Below are 13,094 nucleotides of genomic sequence, written 5' to 3'. Positions count from 1 at the left end.
GACCATTTGAACATTGTCTCAATTTACAGACACGTTACTTCATTCTCATCACAAGACTTTTCATTCACCAGCCAGCCAGGAGTCACCTAGTCTACCTTCAGACTCCCTCCGTGGACTGGGGTCTTGGTTTCTCCCCGTTGTTCTGCACGGTAGCCCCAGAGTGCATGACAGATGATTCCACAGCCATCATCTGTCTTTTCCATTTGCCACAATTCTCCAGGGTGACCTGGGTCAATCCCATTCTTCCCTCAGCAGCCAGGAAGGCCAGGCTGCTTAAAATATCTTTCAGTTGAAATGCCCAGGGCAAAGGAAAAAGGAAGAAGCCATAACCAGAAAGGACAGAGAAGCAGGTGAAGGATAAACTGAAATGCAAACTTAGAAAGCATCTCAGCATATAGTTGTTACTTAATATAAATGTGTTTTCATTCACGGTACTTTCACTTTCTTTTACTATATGAATGCAATGCAATAAACATTATAACTGTGTGTAATCATAGATTGAGTTAATGGTATAACTTCTTCTAATGAACAGAAGACGTCCTGCTTGAACTCTAGAACAAAGGACACCAGTGTCCAAAGTACCGGTAGCAGAAATATCTGCCTTAGAATGTAGGAAAGAGATACATGTAAGGGTTCTCTGATTCTTACAGATAACCCTGGAATCTCCTGCTAGAAATGGGAGAGGGAGTGCTGGGAGGGTCTGCAGACTGAGGCCTCCCTAAGGGAACACCCCCAGCAGTGCATTCCCACCATCTAGAAGAATGAATTCACATCTGGATTGGCTGTCTCAAGACCCAAGACTACACTATGGACTATGAAAAATAACTGATGTTCGTACTTCTGGAAACTAGGCAATATATCTTGAACACATAAAATAGGGAGGAAAATCACTGCAAGAATAATTTACTAAGCAAATGTCCCTCAAAAGGAACATTTTTATAAATAGTTAAGTAGACGTGCTTATTGTGAATTTCCAGTTACACAACAAAAAATCGTATCACGAGATAACATCATAATGGCCAACAGCAATACTCAGACATGTGCTGGGCAAAACAACAATCTGTTTTGACAGTGAAGAAAATTCACAGGACTAACTTCCCCCCACAGCCTTGGCAGCTAGAACAGCCACTGAGGTAGTAATGAAGTAACTCTGTAAACAAAAATAATGGACAGAATTGGCTCCATGGGATAATGAAAAAATAATTCATTTTCTCTACTGACTCTAAGCATTAGCAGAGCTCTTAAACTGCCCTTAATTCTCTGATACTATGATTTTATTTGTATCCTAATTCCCGAATCTGACTGTCACCACATTCCATGAAACACCCAACAGAAGTTAGTGCTGGGCAGGCCAGGGAGAGACTTGTAGGAAGAAGACCTTCTGCAGGCTCACAACCCTTTCCCTCTCTATGAATAAAGAGAGAGAGCAGAGAGTTCAAGTTCCTGAAATTGCTGCCCCTCTTTGGGTACACAGTGAGGAGGAAAGCAGGGCTTCCCCTAACCAGCCCTCCTGGTCATCTACACTCTAAAAAAGGATCCTAAATAACAGAAAAACAAGAGCAGAGTCTTCATGGCATCATCAGGTAGATCTACAGAAAACAGTGAGTTTTCCTGTGGAATAAAAATCTTCACAACAAGATTTCAGAATTAATTAGCAAGCCCATCATATCCTAATGGTACTGTATTTACAGAAAACAACAAAATGCACTTGCTACTATTCTCTTACCTGCCGACTGTCCCTATGGGAGGATGTTGAAGAGGAGGCACTTCTATGGGTTGGAGTGGAGGTTTTATGAGCAGGGGATATGCCCTTCTCGTCTGAACTCATAGCTGCAGTTAGAGTCTAGTTGTATGCGCTTAAGACCATCCCAATAGTGTCTCAAATTCGCAAAGAAGTAGATGATTTTTCAGCTTTAGTTCCATTTCATGAATCACGCTTGACCAGAAAAGTGAAGGTAAATATTGAAGGTGTCCAAAATACCTAAAAGCAAAACAAACAAACAAAACCTCATGTAATTAAAATACAAATTAAAAAAATCAGTATATTTAGGAAAAAATACCAAAATGTAAGTGAAAGGAAGAGCTTTGACATATTAGGAAGTATTATTTCTTCTTCTAGATTTTAAGGTGGAGGCTAAAAGTGTTAATATGAAATAAATGTCAAGAAGGAAAATGGAAAGAAACCATATGCTAAGTCAAATTCTTCCCTCACATTCTCTTGTTTTAAAGCAGATTACAATGTTATGTTCTGGACCCTCATGTCAGAGGGTCATCATGTCAAAGTACATCAGTTTTCTCCCCTGGAAGTTAAATTCCCTGCCCAATGGCTCAGCCCATGTCTGTCTTCAGTTGAGTTCAGTCATGTACATGATGGTTAAATCCAACACAAAACAGACACAAAGGGCAAAAGGGTTCATGCATTTTCTGTATTGTGTGATCCAGCATTTAGGAAAGATCAAGAATACACTTACCCACAGTTATTTGCATCTCAAGACCATGGCATACCTACATATGATTCTCAAGTCAATGACCAACAGGCTCTCAAGAATCTACAGACAGATGGGCTTGTTCTGAAACTGGGATAATGCTTGGAATTGCTTCAGCAAAGAGCCACTTCATTTTTCACTTGGATTCATGTAAGGAATGCCTGCATTGTAAGTACTAGGACCAAAAACTTGTGCCTGAGAGAAGCATTGTTCAACTGGCAACATAGGTTGCCAGAAAAAGTATTTTTTAAAGGTAAGCATGATAGTGTAAGATGAGAAGCTTACCCAATAATCTGTGACCCACAAGACTGACCAGTCTCCTTTTCCAAAAAGACAGAAGACCAAATTCTAGCCCCCATCTTAATGATAATACTCCCTGAAGGAAGCACAGGACACTTGGGTAAGTATTACAGCACAGTTTAGAAGAAAAAGTTCCTGGCAATGATCAGAAAGCAATCTTAAAGCTAAAGAAAAGTGAGACCTGAAATTCAGTCCAGAGGAAAAGATGGTCAATCAAAAAATCAAAAAAGAATAAAGATGGAGGAAGATACATGGCAAGAGGAACTCACTGGATTTGGAGGTCAGAGGTATCCCTGATCAAGTGGGTTTGAGCTGAGGTCTGAAGGATGAGTGGGGGTTAACCAGGTGCTTGGGTGTCAGGCCTGACATGATCAAGGAATTAGTGCTGGCCATCATGATGAGAGCGGCATGATGGGTCAGAGAGAGGCAGAGGCCAGTCCCCACGGGGCCTTGTCAGCCATGTTTAGCAACTCGATTTTTTATCATAAGCATAAGAAGCCATAAAGGAGTGTGGTCTAACCAGATTTGTGTGTTTAAAAGGATACTTTGACAGTCACGAGGAGAACCAAATTGGGGAAATAAAGAAGGTGAGGGAGGCCCAATCAGGAAGCAAGAAATGATGGATTAGAGAGGTTGGCAGGAAATTCTGCATCCAGTCTTGGCAGTTGTAACAGGATATGGAGGAATGGGGGGGGGCAGGTGACGGGGGAGGAGAAGGCAGGGTTGAGGAAGCCTCCTGAGTTTCTGGTATTCTGAGAGAGGGCTGGCCAAAAGAAATCCAGGATTGACAGAAAGTTCCGAGTATGGTTTGGACCCACTGAATTTCAGGTATAACTGAGGCATTCAAATGGTGACGAATGCTCGGAAATGTAGTTCCAGAGCTCAGAGAAATTTAGGCTGTAGACAAATGTTTAATAGGTTATGTTACTAATATAAATGTATTGCATGATTTATGTACAGATCATGTAAACTCTGCAAGTGCAAGTAAATTTTATACAGGTCTGAAATAGTTATATTTTCTAAATATGCAACATTATGTTAATGGGTTATATGACCCTGAATGAGTTAATCAGGATTTTAATGGTCACCTGGCTTTAGAGAATATTCAAAATAACAGTCCCAATAATTAAAAGGCAAATTATTATAAATTGGGAAAACTGGACTCTCTAGTGAATAAAACTTGTAATCCTTTCTTAAAATTTCAACTTCATTGTCACCACCACTTAGCCCCCAAACTGGAAAGTTTTCTCTTGAAAAAAACTGGTCTTTGGGTTAATAGAAACATAAAGAGCTACAGTGCTCTTTCATGGGGTGGAAATCAGGTTCCACTTAGTATTGTCAAAAGGCAGTAAGAAGCCGATATTTGATAGACGATCATCTAATTCTTTTATTATATGAAGGGAGTCTAATAGGTGTGAGTAAAGGGGCGCCTGGGTGGCTCAGTTAGTTAAGCGTCTGCCTTCGGCTCAGGTCATGATCCCAGGGTCCTGGGATCAAGCCCCACATTGGGCTCCCTGCTCAGTGGGGAGCCTGCTTCTCCCTCTGCCTCTCCCCGTGCTTGTGCTCTCTCTCTCTGTCAAATAAATAAATAAAATCTTTAAAAAAAAAAAAGTAAGTGTGAATTAAATTTTTCAAGCCAAGCTCTGATGCCAGCAAACAGAAAGCAAGAACACTGCTCAGGTCCTTGATCTGAAGTACTTTCTGGTCCAAGACATTGTACAAGATGCTGACACTTGAGATAAGAGTATGGAGGTTCTGTGATGTGTTCAAGTGCCCCCAAGGAATGAGGTTGAAACAATCAAACCTATTAGACTGCTATCCATTTGGAAATAAATTCAATCCACACTACATCTAGAGCCAACATTTCCTCTTTTGAACTTTTTTTTCTTAACTGCACCCAACTCCCAACTGTACTTTCCCCATTAACACCAATGCTAACACCTTGGTTCTTGTTTTAATTTAAAATGACATTTTCAGGGTCACTTGTCTACAATGAAAGGGCAACATTTTGGTTGAATGATAATTATGAATATCTTGAATAATATCAAGAATGAAAAAAGGCAATTAAGAGGATTTAATTCATTCTAAGAATCATTTTTGACATTGTTGTTTCTATTAATTTTTGAATTTTTTTTAACAAGGATTTCAAGTACCTAAAGTTAAATAGGAAGACCTTTAAAGATTATTCCAATCTGATTATCAATCGTTTGATCACCTGTTCTATTTCAAAGTGCATTAAGAAAGTAAGTCTAAATTCTGTTAGTAGGTTACACCTAGTCTTTACTTTTAGAGTGTAAGAATTAGTGTGACATTAAAAATAATTATTTCATCTCTATCAAAGCACATGTTCATAAATTGCCTAAACAAAATCCTAAGCCAAGGATTTTATTTTTTTATTTTGAAATACCATAGATTTTAAAGTCAACACCAACATAATTCCTATACTCAATGAGAAAAATATTGTTGCTGAAAATAACAGCAATACAAGAGCTGAACTCTAATTTTCTTGTCTCCTTCCCCGTTCATATCAGTGGTATCACTACAATTGTTTTAAAAAGTGCTCTAACATTTGCATTTACACTGAGTGACATAAAATTCAGATTTATGACCCAGAGACTTAACTAAAGCATGAGGTGTCCAGGAAGACTTCTAGAAGCTGCTGTTCATAGGCTTCATAAATCGCATGTGTTCATCTGAAATTGAACTCTGATGAAAACACCTGAAACTCGACTATGTAGGCTGGGCTAAGTTGTGACATGGTAATACATAACCCCCAATCTCAAGGGCTTACAAGAAAGCTTTATTACATGTCTCATTTACATGTCCTTTAGAGGTCAGCTGCACCCCTACTCTATATCTTCTTCATTCCAGGTTTTAAGAGTAACTCCCAGGTAATGAGGGAAAACAGCCATGGGGCACCATGAGATAGTTCTTAAAGTGTTTGCTTGTAAGAGGCACATGTCACTTTCACTCACATCTCATTGGCCAAAGCAGGCCAAATTGAGGTTGATGATGCATGAAAGTACCATGCATCCAATATAAGGCAACGAATACTTAGGGGCAATAATCTACTACATTCACCTTAGGAAAAGATTAAAAGCTCATATGAAAATATTTAAATTAGACTCATTTCATCACCTAGAAATAACCCCAGTTAATATGTGATTCTACTTTACCAAAGTGGGAAAAGAATATCCACTCTATCTGCAATACGCTTTCTTCAACCAACAATATATTAGTAACAGCTTTCTTTGTGAACAAAGGAACATCAGTATCATGGCTCTGAATCACTACACATAAGGGCCACCACACAGATATACCATGATACATTTGGCCATGCTTCTACTGGGACATTTAGGTTGTATTCCATATATCCTGAAACAATGAGATTTGTCACAGAAGAGTTCCTAATAATTCTGTTTGCTTTTGATTATTATAAAAATGACCCTCTTTGTTCAATTCAATACTTTTTTGCTTTATTTGGTATCATCTGCTCTCTTTCTGTTTGCAAGTGATTAATGAAATTTGTCCAACTTTCTGTATCATTTTGTATTATGTATTCCTCTAGTAATGATCATGTTGGGTTTTTTTTTTTTAAAAATCTAATATTAGTGACGTTTTTCCCATTTCCTTTTAATGTTATAACTAATAGTTGGGCTTATCTCTGCCATATCATGTTGCACTTTCTATTTTATGGTTCTTCTCTGTTTCCTTTGATGCTTGATGGCTTTTTTTTATAATACAGATTTTAACGTGGTTTTAATTGAATTTTATATCTGACCTTAATGTGAAAGATAAAATTCTGCTTGTAATGTTTTATTTCCCTTCAAGTTGCTCTAAGTCCTGTTGGAACCTACAGTGTGTAAGTGAGAGAGTCAAGAGTAAAATGGTATCCTTCTAGTCTCCCTTGCAATATAAGACCTCCCCCACACTACCCTAAATCAAAATTTTATCTTCCCAGTCCTTTTCCCAATCTTGGTGATTTAATCTGGAGTTTTAGAGAATTACACTTCGTATTCTAACACAATTGGGAGGAAATGATACCACTTTTTCTGGTTGAGGACAACTAGGGTCTCCAAGTATGAGAACAGATTGTAAGAATTAAGTAATAATTTTTCTGCCCTTTTTCAGTCTCCTTTTCTGCAATAGCAGCTGAGGTTTGTCATAATCAAGACCTGGCTCAGCCAAGATTTTCCTCAACTTGGGAAATAGCCTTCATAAAACTAGGGTCTAGTTTTGACATTAGATTCTGTTTATGTTAGTGTTTGGGTTGTCGATAGTCTGTCTTTTTCAATATTTGCATGACTATTTACAGAGAATTAGGAGAAGCCACAATAAATGATCCAAGCAGGAGTCACAGGGGAGGGCATTCCTGTCATCAACTGATGTTATCAATGCAAATGTCATTGTACTGCTGGGTGGAATAAATTAGTTTTCTATCAAGATCATCACCAGAGCAATGAATGCCTATTCTCATTATATATTACAGTCATTACAATGTCATTATATATTCAAGTTTATTTTTCCTTAGAGAGGTTAGGGAATCTTTTTCTTTCTTTTTTTTTTTTAAGATTTTATTTATTCATTTGAGACACAGAGATACAGAGAGAGAGAGAGCATGAGCAGGGAGAGAGGCAGAGGGAGAGGGAGAAGCAGGCTCCCTGCTGAGCCAGGAGCCCAATGTGGGGCTTGATCCCAGGACCCTGGGATCATGACCTGAGCCGAAGGCAAATGCTTAACCATCTGAGCCACCCAGGCGCCCCGGGAATCTTTTTATTTCTAAGGTCATTAACCCACAAAAAGAAAAAGAAAATCAAGGACTGCTTTCATGAAGATAAGCAATATCTTTTTAAAAAGATGGTGGTGTAAGATTTCATAAACATTTTCCCAGCAAATGACTAAAAAGCAGGGGCTAAAAGGATTTTTTTTTTTTTTTTTTAAAGATTTTATTTATTTACTTGTGAGAGAGAATGACAGACAGAGAGCACGAGAGGGAGGAGGGTCAGAGGGAGAAGCAGACTCCCTGCCGAGCAGGGAGCCCGATGCGGGACTCGATCCCGGGACTCCAGGATCATGACCTGAGCCGAAGGCAGTCGCTTAACCGACTGAGCCACCCAGGCGCCCAAGGATTTTTTTTTTTAAGGTTTTATTTATTTGACAGAGAGAAAGACAGCCAGAGAGGGAACACAGGCAGGGGGAGTGGGAGAGGGAGAAGCAGGCTTCCCGTGGAGCAGGGAGCCCAATGCGGGGCTCGATCCCAGGACCCTGGGATCATGACCTGAGCTGAAGGCAGACGCTTAACGACTGAGCCACCCAGGCGCCCAAGGATTTTTTTTTTTTTAAGATTTTATTTATTTATTTGAGAGAGAAAATGAGATAGAGAGAGCATGAGAGGGGGGAGGGTCAGAGGAAGAAACAGGCTCCCAAGGAGCAGGGAGCCCGATGCAGGACTCGATCCCGGGACTCCACGATCATGACCTGAGCCAAAGGCAGTCGTTTAACCAACTGAGCCACCCAGGCGCCCGGATTTTTTTTTTTTTTTTTTTTTAAGAAAAAGATCATTAGTACTTTTCACTAAAGAACAGTGGCTACTACATGCCATAAAACGTAAGGAATCACTTTACTCATAACCAAACCAGTATGTATGAAACCAATATACAACTCCCTTCTTAGGACAGTGAAGTGGCATTATAAGAAGAAAGTCTGGCAAACTCCACCAGTTTCCCCTAGATTAGAGAGGCAAGGAGCAAGAACCACAGGGAAAAGCGTTGCCATCGAGGCTTAATAGCTTTCTGAGGCCATCGGGGCCCAGCAATACTGGTATCCAAGCACATGGCCCTGCGTGGGCTTTTCCCGCTTTCCTTAGTCTTGGCTTCCAAAGAGCATCATGGACATGTCCCGAAGGATGCCCCAAATACAGCTTCTTCCCCTCCCAAGCAGTCATTTACAAAACTAAGGAGGAAAAAAACACACAAACAGACTGTGACTGATGAAGACCAGTCACTCTCCACCCTCCTAACATCCCTTACTAAGGAAATGAGTAAGACAGACCTATGTTCTACATCACTTGGCCCTCGTTTTCAGAGGATCTGAATGCTAATCAAGTAAACATGAAGGGAGCCAAGGATAACTGGCACAAATACTCTTTTGACAAGGAGCAGATTTTACATAAAGAAAAGTTAAAAAAAAAAAAGGTGTGTGTATATAAAACATTATGAAAAATTATTCCCCCAATAGGAGAGCAAATTATTATGTGTAAGAGATAATTAAAGGGCTGATCTGGAATGTTAATCCTAGCAAAAGAGAGGGTAGCTTTAGAGCACCACTGCTTCATACTTTCACAAATTAAAGAAAAAAGTCTCTGAATAAGAAATAAGACAGGTTGAGATGCAATGGGAACTGGCAAAGGTAAGAAACCAAGGAAACAAATGACGACACCATAATTTTAAAGTAATTAAAATGGCATTAATTTTTCTGCAGAAAAATCTAGTCAATAGGTAGGTTAAAAAGATCAAGTTGAAGAAATCATCTTGCAAATGGAAAAAGGGGCAGGACAAGTTAACAGATAATGAAACCCGAATCTACAAATATGAATGGCCCTGAAGACAATAATCAAAAAAAGAAAAGAAATAATGTTCAGAAATATCTCTGAACATAAAGAAGGCTTCAACTTGGAAAATTAATCCTTAACAATAAAAACAAATATCTTTAACTGGAAAAATAATCTTTATCAGGCAAAATTAGTAAAAAGCAAACCAAAATAAGATAGATCCTCATGATACTGATGAATTTAGATCATTCTCTGAATCAATTCAATAAGTTAAATATTAATGAAAAAGTGGAAGCAAGCAGGGGTTAATCCTAGAAAAAGTTTGAAAATATACTCTCTTAAGAATACCTTAAGTTGAAGAAAAAATAAATCTGATATTGTAGAATATTTGAAAACACAGCAGAAACCAAAAGTACTCAGTCCCATCCTCTCCACCCCTCTGTCTTTCTCTCTGAGTGATGGAGTGAATTCTCCAGCTAACTCAAGGGTGAAAGACTAAAGATAAAAGGGAACAAAGAATATACAAAGTAATGTAATAAAAATATTTAGAAATGTAGAACATAGCTAACACTATAAGGAAAGGAAAATTCATGGTCTTAATCATTTCCATTACTAAACACAAAAGAACAAAAACAAATGCATTAAGTTTATAATTCATGAAATTAGAAAAGCCAAATATAGGGAAAATATACATAAATAAATGTCTTGGATTTATCAACTTATTTTACATTATTTATTTATTTATACATTCATTCTAAATATGTAGAAAAACAGGGGTACAGAAAGAAGGTCATAAAAAGTATATAACCAAGGAACAGAAGACACTAAGTTATTAGATAATTGTTGCAATCTATAATAAATAACTAAAAGTGATAATTGTTCAAAGGCTAAATATTCTACAATCATCCTGATTTAAAAAGTACATCATTTAATATCCATCCCCAAATATTTAAGAACTCTGAATAAGTATTGGAATACCTGTCTTTCTATGTGCTATTCTGTACGTACAAACACATAAGCATACACACACAGGCACATAAATCAATCTACATCAGGCTTAATGGTGAAACACCAGTACCATTTCCATCAATGTCAGCAACAAAATAATCATTCTGGTTATTACCTTATTAGCACTGTGTTCTGAGAGTGCTAACCAATGAAGAGTATAATTGTTCATCTGAAATGCACATGAGAATCAAATGAAAATCAACCAGATGGGGTGGGGGGGAAGTTTTCAGTAATGTAGCTGGTTACAAAATTTATCATCTATCTATCTATCATCTATCTATCTATCTATCTATCTATCTATCTATCTATCTATCTATCATTTTTTAAGTGAAAACTGCCAATCTGAAAAGGGTACATATTATATAATTCCAACTATATGACACTTTGGAAAAGGCAAAAGTATAGAGACAGAAAAAAGAGCAGTGATTGCCAGGGTTGGTAGTTGGAGGAGGGATAAATAGGTGGAACACAGAGGATTTTTAGGACAGTGAAACTATTCTGTAGGATACTGTATTGCCGGATGCACGTTATACATTTGTCCAAACCACAGAATGTACAACACTGAGAGTAAACTCTAAGGTAAACTATGGACCCTGGGTGATAATGACCTCTCAATGTCGGTTCATTACTGATTGTAACAAAGGTACCACTTTGGTGTGGGATGTTGACAGTGGAGGAGGCTATGTGTGGGGGGCAGGAGATATGTGGAAACTCTGTACTTTCTGCTCAATTTTGCTGTGAACCTAAAACTGCTCTTCAAATAAAGTCTTAAGAATAAATAAATGTGGGGCACCTGGGTGGCACAGTTGGTTGGGCATTGGACTCTTGGTTTCAGCTCAGCTCCTGATCTCAGGGTTGTGGCCCCCCATCGGGCTCCGCACTCGGTGCGGAGTTTGCTTGGGACTCTCCCTCCATCGCCTGTGCCCCTCTCCTCAGTGCTCTCTCTCTCTCTCAAGTAAATAAATAAATCTCTTCTAAAAATAAATAAATATATATATGTATATATCGTGTGTGTGTGTGTGTGTACATCACCTAAAGCGATGGTAAGATAAAAACAATTCAAGATCCCTAAAATTGGTGACATAAATTATAGCACAAGTATCAACAATTCAGGAGGTGAAATCTGAGAAGACTGTTTTTCTGAATTTTAAACATTTGTTCTTTTTTATACTGGGTATTAATTCAAGAAACAGACTCAATAATGCTATTTTCATTTTGAAAAATATTTTTTCTTTTGAGATAAAGAATATAATTCCACTTTCAAGGGCTGCTTTTAAAGACATATAAACTCTATGGATAAATAGAAATAAAACATGCTAAAAATGTTCTATTTTATGTCTATTTCAAGTAGAGAATCAAAGAAGATGGTTGTAAGGGGAAAAAGGAAGCAGACATACCCATTCTGTTCCTCTCACACATACACACACACCAAACTGAACACAGACAGTAGACAAATCAATGCAAGAGAAATTTGAAATGCCATACACACCAGGTGGAAAGTACAGGAGATTGGGCTGAGCAGGGACTAACTCTGGAAAACACTTTCTCAAGGTTGTTGTATGAAATAAATCTTTAATACCAGCTTATATTCTGATTAATTCCTTCTTTACAGAAAAGGAGGACCTCAAATGACATATACTGCGTCATTGAGAGTTCTAGTTAGTTGGGTTCTGTGAAACTATGTTTGTTGCAAAATTACAGTTGTTGTTACATCTGAATATCCTCTTTACTTAAACTAGTAGGCATTTTTACCTGTTCTGAAAATTATAAATTCTAAAGATTATAACTTGAGGATTCTAGCCTTTGAGATACTCTGATACAGGTTCTTCCTCACTTCCTTGAAACTGCATGATTACGAATATGTTATTTACTGGCAATCTGCCTATACAGACTACCCAAGTGCACTGCGGCTATCATAATGACTGGAACCAGTATGTTGTATGCATCTGACAAGACACTCTCAAGGAGGGATCTCCCAGACAAGGAGAAGGAAAAACCCCCTTCAGCTGTCCAACTGATCCTTGGGCACAACAAAGGTCACAGAAAATGGAAGAGGATGGGGGAAGGCTCTGTAAAAGCTGCCTCCATGGACCATGAGGTGGGGAAAGCTGGGGATACCCCCCCCAGAGCTGGAGCAGCAAAGGTCCTCAGTTAAGGGGGTAGAGAGGCCTGTGGGGGCCTTGATATTCTGGCAAGATGGACTGCTCTGTCCTGAGCCTGTCCCATTGAGAGTTCCTGTGTCCAGGCTCAAAGACCCATTGTCCATCAAAGAGAGGGAGGCATTTCCATTCCTTTTTGCAACCTAGGAAAAGCACCAGAGAATGCCAGGGCATGGTTCTAGTAGCCTCATGAAGGGAAAATCAGCTCTTCATGCATCTCTCTTACATATCATATGGGGTAGGAGTACAGCATCCCAGAGAGCCATGAGGTACCAGCAAAGGCACATCCCTTTTAACACATAGCGCTAGCAAAGGAAGGAGTACACAACTCAAAATAAACAGACTGCCTCATATACATAAATCTAAACAAATTCTTGGGGAAAGTGCTAGAACCAATGTCACATTGGTTTGTGAATCAGCCTAAACTTTCTTTAATGATTTAAGAATTGTCCTACTTATTTATTTGTAACATTTTATATTGAAGTTTCCCAGAAAGTCAGCTGAAGTCAGCCATTTTTGACTATCACACTAATCTATTAAATTATAATGTGGCAATGACCTTATTTGAAAACTGTAATTTGAGCTGATTTT

At 38.5% G+C, this 13,094-nt stretch overlaps 1 protein-coding gene across 21 annotated transcripts in view; it reads right to left on the bottom strand.

Moving 5' to 3' along the window:
- Nucleotides 1-13,094, bottom strand: part of OSBPL6 (oxysterol binding protein like 6) — a 198,710-nt gene that overhangs the window by 82,470 nt on the left and 103,146 nt on the right. For 20 of the 21 annotated variants that reach the window (XR_010410225.1, XR_010410228.1, XR_010410226.1 and 17 more), the window contains one exon: nt 1,727-1,981. Coding sequence is in view for 17 of the 21 variants with exons in the window: in XM_064586753.1 (XP_064442823.1) it covers nt 1,727-1,828 (102 nt within the window). In the remaining 4 variants the exon portion in view is untranslated. Of the gene's footprint in view, nt 1-1,726; nt 1,982-13,094 lie in introns of those variants that run through there. The other variant, XM_064586769.1, reaches the window with a different exon arrangement.

The sequence above is a fragment of the Mirounga angustirostris genome, unplaced genomic scaffold (genome assembly GCF_029215605.1).
Source record: "Mirounga angustirostris isolate CCGP_5_RB_7025 unplaced genomic scaffold, mMirAng1.0.hap1 SCAF_3, whole genome shotgun sequence".
NCBI classification, from domain to species: domain Eukaryota; kingdom Metazoa; phylum Chordata; class Mammalia; order Carnivora; family Phocidae; genus Mirounga; species Mirounga angustirostris.
This window is presented reverse-complemented; position numbering and strand designations above follow the sequence as displayed.